The 13148-nt window shown below is 42.0% G+C and overlaps 3 protein-coding genes across 3 annotated transcripts in view; 2 read left to right on the top strand and 1 right to left on the bottom strand.

Annotated features, from left to right (window-relative positions):
• The window catches only part of ugdh (UDP-glucose 6-dehydrogenase), an 11755-nt gene extending 11133 nt beyond the window's left edge, over positions 1–622 (top strand). Inside the window, exon 11 of the mRNA XM_063009082.1 lies at positions 28–622. Within this exon, the coding sequence (XP_062865152.1) occupies positions 28–144 (117 nt within the window). The 3' untranslated portion in view covers positions 145–622. The remainder of the gene's footprint in view (positions 1–27) is intronic.
• Positions 623–755: 133 nt separating this feature from the next.
• On the bottom strand, positions 756–8270 carry lias (lipoic acid synthetase). The gene is made up of 11 exons (XM_063009083.1): positions 8141–8270; positions 6088–6269; positions 5806–5899; positions 5632–5712; positions 5279–5435; positions 5120–5177; positions 4528–4656; positions 2030–2175; positions 1654–1724; positions 1452–1563; positions 756–1038 (listed from the first exon to the last, which is right to left on the bottom strand). The coding sequence occupies exons 1-11, from the start codon at positions 8231–8233 to the stop codon at positions 974–976; spliced, it is 1188 nt and encodes a 395-aa protein (XP_062865153.1). The 5' UTR covers positions 8234–8270; the 3' UTR covers positions 756–973.
• Positions 8271–9376: 1106 nt separating this feature from the next.
• Positions 9377–12502, top strand: rpl9 (ribosomal protein L9). Its single transcript, XM_063008587.1, has 6 exons — positions 9377–9486; positions 9882–9997; positions 10101–10196; positions 10282–10414; positions 11938–12018; positions 12282–12502. Exons 1-6 carry the CDS (start codon positions 9441–9443, stop codon positions 12386–12388), a joined length of 579 nt encoding a protein of 192 aa, XP_062864657.1. The 5' UTR covers positions 9377–9440; the 3' UTR covers positions 12389–12502.
• Positions 12503–13148: the final 646 nt, after the last annotated feature.

The raw sequence follows: 13148 nt of genomic DNA, 5'->3' as shown, positions 1-13148 counted from the left end.
TGTGTGTGTGTGTGTGTGTGTTTATAGATCGAAACCATCGGTAAGAAGGTGACCACCCGGATCCCCTTCACTCCGTTCACGCCCACCACGTTCCTCCTGAAGGACCCCCTCCTAAGGAAACCCAAAGCTCAGAAGAAGGACTGATGGGTTCATCTGCGTGGCGTCACGTCTGCGTCCCGCACCGAAGTCCGGACCCGTCTCGGCGCCTCTTCGTGCTGCGTTTTAATTCTGCCTACTGTCTGTTCTCACGTCCGACCTGGTTTACTTCATTATTGTTATTATTTTGGAGGGGGAGGGGGGGCGGGACGTTTCGGTGACTGTTAATCGTTAAACGTTCTCGCACTGAAAGCTGAAGGATCGTCTGTCTGTACTATCAAAAATGGGTGTTTGTTTTTCCTTTATTTTGTCTAGAGTCTTTGCTGTCATAAATAGTTCTGTGTCTGATTCACTACACGAGTGAAACGATTCGCTCAGCCCGGTGAGACGGTCGTCTGTTTGTTCGTTAGGACGGGGGGGTCGGCGTCAGTGTGTCGATCCGCTCCGACCGACTGTACAGAAACCACACCTGTGTGAAATGGACCAATAAAAACTTTACATCTTATTATTAAATACATAAAAGAAAGTCGAACGCTTGTTCTTTTTTATCAGACTCGTCTCGTTTGTGGACGTTCTCGCCCGGTTTGAAGAGTTTTTATTATATCATGAGGTGGAATAAACACTGTGGGGTGTTTGATTAAAACACAGGAGACTTATAATAATAATAATAGTGTTTCCTTCTTTACTGAGGATTGTAGTGACTGACACCCACAAACACATGCAGAGTTTCACCAACCACAGACACACCGGCTAGACGGGAGTGCAGCCGAAATCTAATCCAGCACTAGATGTGAAACTGCTTCATTTGTGCGCTTAATTCTAATTAATATTATTATTATTTCATCTGTGCTGGTCCTGGCTAGTCACACCTCCGTCTTTATTCCGGTCCGTCGTGGTGTTCCGCCGTCCTCTTCCTCAGCAGGTTCTTCAGGAAGAACTCGCCTGTGGAAAAAGCAGAACGTCAGGATCTATTATAAAAAAACGGCCGTGCTATCGACCGGCCGGGCCGAGTTTGAGCCTTGCAGCTCTATCACGGACGCTGTTTTTGAGCAGTTGTAGGTTGAGGGCCTTGCTCAGGCTTCTGATTACTAGTCCAGTTCGTCACGGTTCCAAATGTTCTCCATTTCTAGGTAATGACTCTCGCCGTGGTTCGCTGGAGTCCCAGAGCCGTAGGAAGGGCTCTCTTCGGTCACGTGCGGCTTCACGTTTCCAGCCAGGTTAAGACGTTCGGGTGTGGCTAGTTCGGTTTGTTCGGTAAGCAAGGGGGGCACATACTTTTTCACAGCACTGTGTATCTATGGTAGCTACGGTGTAAATTGAGACGGCGGTTTATTAGATCACTCTCCTCTGCGTACCTGCTTTGTAGGACGAGCGCACCAGCGGGCCACTGGCTGTGTAAAGGAACCCCATTTCTTCTCCCACCTTCTCCCAGTAGGCAAACTTTTCTGGGGTGACGTACTCCTCCACCTGTGAGCGCACACACACACAAATCGGGGGACAGTGAGCGGGCGTGGCACTGGTACAGAGACGACACCTGTGTGTGGTGTAGTGTCGTACCTTCAGGTGTCGTTTTGTGGGCTGCATGTACTGGCCGAAGGTCAGGCAGTCCACGCCACAGTCCCTCAGCTCTGAAACGAGACGAGCAAAGTGGATCTATCTCAGTGGTTCGGGCCCTTCAGCAAGGCCCCTAGGCTTAACCATTAATAAGCAGCTGGTTCCTCTTCACTAGACTTTGGAGCATGACTACTGATCTGAACTGAGCTTGCTTTGGACCTTCCCCAAACTGTTACTATGAAATATAGCACCCTGTCTTCCTGCACCAAACTTTCATCACTACAAGGTCCCAACAGTGGTATACTGTACACCACACGAGCCGGTACCTGGGACTGCATGGTCACCTGACCGGGATGAAGCGTTCGATGGAGACACGTACCTCTCAGAGCAGAGTGCACTTGGGCGTCCGTCTCGCCGAGTCCCAGCATGATGGACGTTTTGGTGAGCACGCTGGGTTTGGATGATTTCGCCTGCCGCAGCACGTTCAGTGACTGGTCGAAGTTCGCCCGGGGGTCACGTACGTACCTGGAGGTCAAAAACGTACAATCACTGATCAGAAAACAGTGATTGTAAATCTGGAAATAGCAGATTTACTCATATAGGTGTAACAGCACTTGTTAAAATGTAAATGTTAATAGTGTGGAAGTGGCAGCACTATGATTCATGTGGGTTAGATAGTGAATAAGTTACTAATAAACCTCATATTCAGGATTTATTAAGGTTTTGTTTATTTGAATAAATAAAGTCTGATGATTTTGTCCCTAAAAGATTTATTCACTATGTTTTGAGCGCTATTCATTAACCTTTATTAGGGTCTGTTATGTGGAAATCATTAATAATTGCATTTCTAGTTGTAATAATGCATAATAAACACTGTTTTATGAATTATTAATCATAAATGACCTTAATGTATGTGTCAGTAGTGTATAACTGGCAGCATTTAGATTCAAGTGCAGGTTTAATGCTGTATGTGAGTTTATAAGACTTAAATACTAATACTAATCACTAATAAAGCATAAAGTGTTCAATATTCTAAAATAAGGTTCCACTTATCACTATTTACAGACTAAACACTTTAAATTAGTATTTAATGGTTCTAATTGCGTCCTATGTTCGGCCTTCCATACAAACGACTTGATTTATTCTGTGAAGTTGTAATTTTACAGGTCGAACAATAGAAAATACTGCAAAGCTGACATTAAAACTGCAACACGAAACACTAAAACACGAACTGTGGTTTATTAAAGTGCACACAAACATAATATATACATATAAATACAAAACACCGCTGTGAATGAGGTAAAGCTAACGATGCTAATTGCGCTAAGTGAGGCTAACAGTGCTAATAGCGCTAAAGTGAAGCTAACGGTGATAAAACAAACACTACGTGAAGCTAAAAATGCTAATTACGCTAAGCGAAGCTAACAGTGCTAATTACGCTAAGCTAGGCTAAACCGGACACAAAAGAAAACAAAACCCGAACCAATGTTACTTTAAAAAATACAAATAAGACAAAAACGGAACACTTCTGACTAAGTATTAATATACAAACACATAATTAGACTAATTTAAAAGTAGGTGAACTGTAAAACAGAGCAATAGCACACGGCTAAGCGCTATACTTTGGGTTGGAACGTTGTGTTGAGAGATACATGGAAAACATTATTGTAATTGTTAATTTAAATCAAGTTAAATGTGTAACTCTAACAGAAATATAAAACTGTTTGAATTTAATATTAGTCTGTAAAATTACAACATGCGTTTTGTACATTCTGAGAGAATAAATCAAGTCTTGTGCATGGAAGGTCAAACATGGGACTCAAACTGACTCATTAAATATTAATTTATTGCTTTTAATCTTTAATTAATGATGAGTGGAACCTTACTTTAGTATATTAATCACTTCTTGCTTATTAACTCAATAAACTTACATACAGGAATAAACCTGCACCTGAATCAAAGTGCTGCCAGTTACACACTAAAACATTTACATTTAGGTCATTTCTGCTTAATAATCAGCATTTTAATAAGCAAAAGAGTGCTCATTGTGCATTATTACAACTTATAATGCATTTATTAGTGATTTACACAAAACAAACCCCTAATTATGTATTAATAAAGGTCGTAATGAATAGCGTTCAATGCACAGTGAATAAATCATCAGGCTTTATTTAACAAATAAACAAAACCTTAATAAACCCTGAATATGAGGTTCATTAGTGACTTATAAAGCTCTTTCTTATTCACTCAATAAACTCACATACAGGAATAAACCTGCACCTGAATTTACGTCATTTATACATAATAATTCGCATAACAGTCTTTAAATAGTGTTCATTGTGCATTATTACAACTAATAATGCTGTTATTAATGACTTATAATGCTCTTAATCATTCAATAAACTCACAGCAATAAACCTGCACTATCTAAAACCCACATGAATCACTAATCATGAATCACACACTAATAACACTGACATAATTTGCATGGTGGACTTAAGAAAGTGTTTATTGTGCATTATTACAACTAATAATGAAATAATTCGTGATTTCAACACTACATACACTTGATTATGTGCTAATAAAGGTCACACAATGAATAAAACTGAATAAATCAGGGCTAATTTATGCCCCTAATGTGTGTTTCTCTAAATAAAGTGTTCCCATCGTTCTACACTGGCACATTTGTCACTTCAGATCATTATTAATGCCCCATTATTTATTATTTATGATGTATTCGGTTTGAACTGGGTTCAAGTAGAAATGAGGGAGCAGTTGCGCGGCCTGGTGGTCATGAAGTGCTTCAGTATTTGGTAAAAGATTATTGACGGACGGGGTGCAGTCATTGTATACCCACAATGGAATGCTGGTACTGACCTCTGCAGGTCTCGCACCGTCTCGACGTTGTGAGCGTACACGTCCAGGCCGGACAGAGCCACCCTCTCCACCGCCGAGAGGTCCCCTCGGAAATCCGGGGTCAGACACTCCACCAGGATCTTGGGGTTCCTGAAGGAGAACAGATCACTGATCTACTGTACAGGGATTCAACACGTTTCTAGATTCTCTAGACCGGACTGCAGCGCTTTCACAGTCCTGACCTGTGCCCGTATATAGAGGACGTGTGAAGAGTTTGGAACCCCGTACTGTTGTCACTTGGAGTCGTGAGAAGGAACAGCGACGTTATAAAGGGGTCAATGCTTTACCGTCCCAACTTTTTCCTGATTCAGGATTGTGTGTGTGTGTGTGTGTGTGTGTTTATGTGTGAATATGGCAAGGAGCTGGACCCGGACCCGGACTCACAGCGTCCCTGACCAGGATAAAGCGGTTGATAATTCAAATCTACGCTTTGGTTTACTAACGGCCTCTCTAGGTAGCGGGAACGTGAGGTTTGAGGTTCTGGAACCAGCCGTCCACAGATCTCTGGTCATGTGATGTCCCGGTGTTAATGCGCTGGTGTAAAGCGGCGTACCTTTCCTTCAGGTGGGACACGGTCTGGGCGAAGTGCTCGGCGCCGCCGTCGGCGAGGTCTGTTCAACACAAAACCGAAACGTCACCACACACCCCTCCGACAACGCCCCCCCCACCCCCGAGTGTGTGTGTGTGTGTGTGTGTGTGTGTGTGTGTGTACCGTCTCGGTCCACCGAGGTGAGCACCACGTAGTCCAGCCCCCACGCCACGATGGCTTTGGCGGTGTTGCGGGGCTCGTCGGGGTCGGGGGGGGGCGGCGCCCTCGCCGTCTTCACCGAACAGAACCTGCAGCCGCGGGTGCACGTGTCACCCATCAGCTACGGGGAGAGAGAGAGAGACGCTAATGCACCTGCTGCACTGGACGAGATGGGTGCCAGTCAGTCATTGTATACCCACGAAGCACCAAAATAAAACAAGAATCAGATGGCTGTACCTAATAAAGTGCTCATCTGTATACACATAGAACTGTTGGACCCTCTAAGGCCTTCCCTAAAGTGCTGACAGTGCACTCACCATGATGGTGGCGGTGGCGGTGGCGTACTCCCCGCCGCCCCAGCACTCGCCGATGTTGGGACACCTGGCCTCCTCACACACCTGGAACACACAACACACAGCCCGTCTAGAATCCCTCCACAGTATCGATCGTGTACAGTAGACGGCGGAACGGGTGAGGTTCTAATCCCTTACGGTGTGCAGGTTCAAATCCCGCAGCGTGTTCTTCAGCCGGTTGTAGTTCTTCCCGATGGGTATCTCCGTCTTCAGCCACGGCGGCAACCGGAGCCTGGAAACGCACCACAGAGCACCACGGGCGTTTTAATACGACTCCCTGGATCCACTAATAATATCATGCACGGTAGGAGGTGAGACATGCGAATCCGTTCAGATCTCTCGGTGAGGAACGCTTTCTCAGGCAGTCGTGGACTGCTTTTTGTAATATTTGTGTGTGTGTGTGTGGGAATTTGTGCTCACCGCTCCCCTCTCTGCCGCTTCAGCTGACCCCGGTACTCCTCCCATCGGCTCTTCTCCGACAGATCCCCCGATACGAAGTCCTGCAGGTTCGGTCCGTCGTCCTCTCCGATGGCCTTCTTACGGCCCTCGGGCGAGGCGGACGTGGAGGTGGTGGCTGCCGCGCTCAGTCGGGCCGCCCGGACCTGCCGGCATACGGAAACAGGCGTGCTACAGTCAGTCATTGTATACCTGTTATGAATATGCTACGTTTAAGTTTCTTATTGTTTCAGGGCAGGTGTAGCCTAGTGGATAAGGTACAGGACCAGTAACCAAAAGGTTGCAGGTTTAAGACCCACTACTGCCAGGCTGCCACTGTTGGGCCCCCGAGCAAGGCCCTTAACCCCTTAATTGCTCAGACAAAGGTCTGCTTTGGTCAGTGACGGTCCTATAGGGTCCCTTTCGTGTCATAAACGTGGTACGGTGTAGGAGACGAAGAGCAACAGATGAGCTCCAGTCAGTCATTGTATACCCAATACTTAAAAGATTAGTGCAAATATGTAAACATACTAAAATACATTAAAATTTCTTGTTGTTTTTGGTAGTAGGGGTCCTATGAGGGTCGCTTTCGAATCATAAACGAGGTACAATGTAGGAGATGAAGGGCAACAGATGGACTCCAGTCAGTAATTGTATACCCATTATGCATTATGTTCATCTATACTCTGTCTATAAACGCTTGATACAAACTAAAATACGTGCACATTTCTTATTATTTTGGTCAGTGGGGGTTCTATGGGGTCCCTTTCGAGTCATAACCGAGGTACCAGATTCGGGGACGAAGATAAAAACAGATGGGTTCCAGTCAGTAATTGTATACCTGTTATGAAAATGATTGGTACAAACTAAAATACGAGCACATTTCTTATTATTTTGGTCAGTTTAGGTCCTGTGGGGGTCCCTTTCTGGTTAAAAACAAGGTATGGGGTGTGGAAGGAAGAACAACAGATGGACTCCAGTCAGTAATTGTATACCTGTTATGAAAATGATAGGTACAAACTAAAATACGAGCACATTTCTTATTATTTTGGTCAGTTTAGGTCCTGTGGGGGTCCCTTTCTGGTTAAAAACAAGGTATGGGGTGTGGAAGGAAGAACAACAGATGGACTCCAGTCAGTAATTGTATACCTGTTATGAAAATGATTGGTACAAACTAAAATACGTGCACATTTCTTATTATTTTGGTCAGTTTAGGTCCAGTGGGGGTCCCTTTCTGGTTAAAAACAAGGTATGGGGTGTGGAAGGAAGAACAACAGATGGACTCCAGTCAGTAATTGTATACCTGTTATGAAAATGATTGGTACAAACTAAAATACGTGCACATTTCTTATTATTTTGGTCAGTTTAGGTCAAGTGGGGGTCCCTTTCTGGTTAAAAACAAGTTATGGGGTGTGGAAGGAAGAACAACAGATGGACTCCAGTCAGTAATTGTATACCTGTTATGAAAATGATTGGTACAAACTAAAATACGTGCACATTTCTTATTATTTTGGTCAGTTTAGGTCAAGTGGGGGTCCCTTTCTGGTTAAAAACAAGGTATGGGGTGTGGAAGGAAGAACAACAGATGGACTCCAGTCAGTAATTGTATACCCAATATGCATTATGTTAATCTACACTCTGTCTATACTCTATAAATGCTTGGTACAAACTTAAATACGTGCACATTTCTTATTATTTTGATAAATAAGGGTTCTGTGAGGTATTAAGTTGGGGGACGAAGAGCGACACATGGTCTCCAGTCAGTGATTGTATACCCACATGAGTTTTATACTAGTTAGGTGTACCTAATAAACTGGCAACTGAAGTCTGGAGTCTAGCTAGCTTTCACTTAAAGAGTTTTAATGCCTAATAATAATAATAATAATAATAATAATATTAATAATAATAATAATAATAATTGAGATATAGCTCGAGCCCAAACTTTGATAGCAGCTATAAACGGAATAAATAAACCCGCGTGTCCTGACATGGTACACATATAAATATATATAAGTTTATAAAGTAAAATTAGACTTACATGAGCAGTTAGACACACTTTATGTGGAATAAATATGAAACTAGAGGAGAATCGAGCTGAGGAGAGAGAAACAGTCCTGCTCACCAGCGCCATGATTCAGCCCGTCACTGACCCGAGCTGGGTTAAATCTGCTATCGATTACACTGTCTGCTTTACTTCAAATTACATAAACTGTCATTTTTTGCATCTCTGAAACACTTTAATACTGAATATTTCACATGAATCGCGTTTATTCGTGTCTATTTTACACTTTTACTTCATTTAAACACGTATTTCCAGCACTTTGTGGCTTTGTTTACTTTTATCGGAGCGTCGGATTGCATCGTGGCTCTGCACGTGTCGTCTGAGGACGGCGCCGTGACGTAGGCACGCACACGCTACATCTGCGTGATGACGTCCCTCCTCCTTCTTTTCTGCTCGCTCTGTGAGGTAAGAACATGGCGCGTCCGGCTCCCTACAGAAACCACCATCACAATCGCGTTCAATCCGGCCTCTGATCGTGTCTAATCGTTGCGTGTTGGCGGCTGATGTTTGCGGGAATGTTGTTCGAAGCACGGATGGGGTTATTTTTCGTGTTGGGTTGCGTTTCCTGGTTATGTTGGATCTGTTAGCTGCTGTGTGCTAACCGGCCGGCCTTAATGATAATGATAATGATAATATAAATATAGGGCTTCATTTATAACTGTTTCATTAATGTATTATCAAAATACTAATGTAACTATGTGTTAGGAATCGTTAAAACTCGGTCCTGTCCATGTTATTCTGCTCTGCTCGGATAGCTGAGCTTAAACTGAACAACTTGGGGTGGGATTCAAACTAATGTCCATTTAACTGTACAAGTCCTGACACTCTTGTGTTCTTTTAAACGTTTATAAATCTCCTAATGTACTTGTGTACCTGTTACACTGTTATTCCAGGCAGTTTTGCATCAGGTGTCCCAATACTTATGACCTATAGGACATGAACTAACAGTACATGATCTGAAATGTATTAAAGTGACCCGATATATCATGATTTCTGCTTGAAGTCGGTTGATAAAAATGCATACAAGGTCTGAAGGTAGTGGAGAAAGAGGACGGACAGCAATAAACAATAAGCCATTTAATGTTCCAGTACAGAAGTGGGATTAAAGGAAACGGTAACACGACTGTGGGGATTTAAACGGTTATAGGAAGCCTGGTGGTGGTTAGATATACACGACGTTGTTAATGATGTGTTATAATGTGTTATTGAGGTGTAATAATCATGTATTATATATATATATGGGGGTAATAACGTCTATATTATTTGTGTTTACAGGATGAAGACCATTCTCAGCAACCAGACGGTGGACATTCCTGACAACGGTACGTTATAAACACTCCTGATCAGTATTTATATGATTATTATTACTATTGTAGTACCACTATTGTTACTACTGTTATTTTCATAGACGCCTTATTTGGTCATATATACATATACATGTGGGGTCAGAGTGCAGGGTCAGCCATTGTACAGAGCCCCTGGAGCAGACAGAGGGTCAAGGGCCCAACAGTGGCAACCTTCTGATTACTGGACCAGTACCGTAATCACTAGGCTCCACCTGCCCTATATTATTATTATTTATAATATCATTACTTCTGACTCCTGGTGGACGTGCCTCTCATGTCCACCGTATCTCATCGCTGCCCGTCCTCTTCCTCGTTTACCTTCATGTAATCCGAGTGTAACTGTGTACACCCCCCCCCCCCCCCCCTTGCAGTCGACGTGACGTTGAAGGGCCGCACGGTGACGGTGAAGGGGCCCCGTGGAACCCTGCGCCGGGAGTTCAACCACATCAACCTGGAGCTGCGGCTGCTCGGCAAGAAACAGAAGAAGGTATCCAGGCCTCCTACCTCGTTATAATGTTATGGGGGGGGGTGTCTCGATTCTTAACAACCCCCTCTGATCTCTGTGTGTGTGTGTGTGTGTGTGTGTGTAGCTGCGAGTGGATAAATGGTGGGGCAACAGGAAGGAGCTGGCCACCGTCCGAACCATCTGCAGTCACGTTCAGAACATGATCAAGGGTGTGACCATGGTGAGTGTGTGTGTGATGTGTGTGTACCCGCTCCTGCACCGCACCGTGGTGTTAATGTGTGTGTGTGTGTGTGTGTGTACTGTAGGGTTTCAGGTACAAGATGCGCTCGGTGTACGCCCACTTCCCCATTAACGTGGTGATGCAGGAGAGCGGCGCGCTGGTGGAGATCAGGAACTTCCTGGGGGAGAAGTACATCCGCCGTGTCCGCATGAGGCAGGGTACGTGCCCCCCCCCCCCCGACCTAAAATCTACTGAAGCATCCGGTCAGGTTTGATTCAGCGGGCCACACCCGAGCCTGATCTGAACATCACTTATACAAGCACTCTAAATACGTTACTGAGGCTCCTGGACTCCAGAGAACCACAGTGCGAGATACTGAGTTGGAATAGTGTTTGACCGCACACTTTCTATTGGTCTATATTTCATATAGTCAGTATTAATATTATGTAGTGTAATACATTATATATATTTAGCTAGCATAATACAGTGTGTATACATTAGTTTATATATAACATAGTTTGTATATGTTGTTATATATATATATATATATATATATATATATATATATATATATATATATATATATATATATATATATATATATATATACACACACACGCGCTATTATATCTTTTATATATATATACATACATATACACACACACTTATGTTATATATATATATATATACACACACACGCTATTATATCTTTTATATATATATACATACATATACACACACACTTATGTTATATATATATATATATATATATACACACACACGCTATTATATCTTTTATATATATACATACATATACACACATACACTTATACCATATATATATATATATATATATACACTATTATCGTATATACACACACTTATGTTATATATATATATATATATATATATATATACACACACACTTATATCTTTTATATATATATACATATACACACATACACTTATACCATATATATATATATATATACACTATTATCGTATATACACACACTTATGTTATATATATATATATATATATATATATATACACACACACTTATATCTTTTATATATATATACATACATATACACACACACACTTATATTATATATACACTTATACCATATATATATATATACACTATTATCGTATATACACACACTTATGTTATATATATATATATACATACATATACACACACACACTTATATTATATATACACTTATACCATATATATATATATACACTATTATCGTATATACACACACTTATGTTATATATATATATATATATATATATATATACACACACACTATCGTATAGTTACACACTAGGTTATATACACTGTCATACGTGCACACAATATTGTGTTATATATATATATATATATATATATATATATATATATATATATATATACACAGAATATTGGATATAATAGTGTGTATATATATAATATAATATAGTCTGTATATATATAAATGTTTGTGTTATATGATACTATGTATATAAATTTTATATGTATATAGTTAAAATACAAAGTTTGTATATATACAGTATTAGTGTATATATATAATATATAGCCTGTGTATATACAAATAAATCAGACCTCCATGATGGCCACACACTGACCTAATCAGTAGGTTCTATTTTGAATCCCCTCTTTCCGGTGGAATTCGGCCTTGGTGCATTTTGTACATGTTTTTAATAGCGTGACTCCTTGTCGTTTCTCTTCAGGCGTCAGCTGTTCCCTCTCGGCTGCCCAGAAGGACGAGCTGGTCCTGGAGGGAAACGATATTGAACTGGTGTCCAACTCTGGTAAGCCTCCGTTCTCTCACACTTTCGCCCGAACGTTATAGGGATGATCCCCCTCCCAGAAATATAGACCTAGTACTCATTGTGTTTGAGTGTTTGACGGGCCTTTAGAGAACATGAGAATCGTCTGGCTGCTTGATATCCGAGATGTTGGTGGATCCTACCGTGAGGTCCACGGTTTCCGTCCCAGGTCTCCTGAACCCCGTGTAGATGCGTGCTGTGATTTGTGTTCCTGACCCTGACGGTCCCGGTGTCTCTTCTTCCAGCTGCCCTCATCCAGCAGGCCACTACAGTCAAAAACAAGGACATCAGAAAGTTCCTGGACGGGATCTACGTCTCCGAGAAGGGGACAGTATTGGAGCAGGAGTCGTAGTTCCTGGACGGGATCTACGTCGGCGAGGAAAGCACCGTGGTGGAGCAGCCAGATGATTAGCACATCTGTCCTTGTAAAATCTGTCAATAAAAAAAAAACGTTTTTTTCCACCGAGTCGTGTGTGTTCGGTTGCTTTTATTTATACAGATTAAACTGAAGGATGTAAATGAAGTATGGTGGCGGTAGCTTGAAATAAACCTTCACCATACTTGACTTGAACGTGGTTTGGTGCAGGATTCAGTAGCAGGTGCAGCAGTGTTGGTAGTGGTTTAAAGTCCATGCTCCGTTAGTGCTGCTTCGAGGTGGACGGCTTTATATATATTTTTGATGTTTACGTGAACAGTACCGTGTAGTCATCTGTACTTGTAGAGAAACGTCAAGGATTAAAAGCTATAAAAGGGCCTGAAACTGAAAACAAGGCTTCTATTACTGGTGATGAGTGAGTAACGTGGTGAATAATTATTTGTACCCATTAATGATGTGTTCTTCTAAGGATAGTTTTTATTACTGATACCTTAAAACAAGGACTTTTAAATGTAAAATCTAAGACTACTGATGGTGATACATTAATACCGTAATGATTCAGGTGTGGTGATAAAAGATGGTATATTCATTTATTAAACTACTTGGTAATGGTTGACGTTGGCCTACTTTCCACCCTGACTAATGGTAGAACATTACAGGTCAGGGGTCCTCAAACTTTTTAACTTAAGGGCCGGATTACTGTTCTTCAGTGTTTCGGGGGGCCGGACCGCAGATG

Source organism: Trichomycterus rosablanca, chromosome 14 (genome assembly GCF_030014385.1).
Source record: "Trichomycterus rosablanca isolate fTriRos1 chromosome 14, fTriRos1.hap1, whole genome shotgun sequence".
Classification (NCBI taxonomy): Eukaryota; Metazoa; Chordata; class Actinopteri; order Siluriformes; family Trichomycteridae; genus Trichomycterus; species Trichomycterus rosablanca.
Note: the sequence above shows the minus strand (reverse complement) of the source record. Positions and strands in the feature narration are given on the sequence as shown.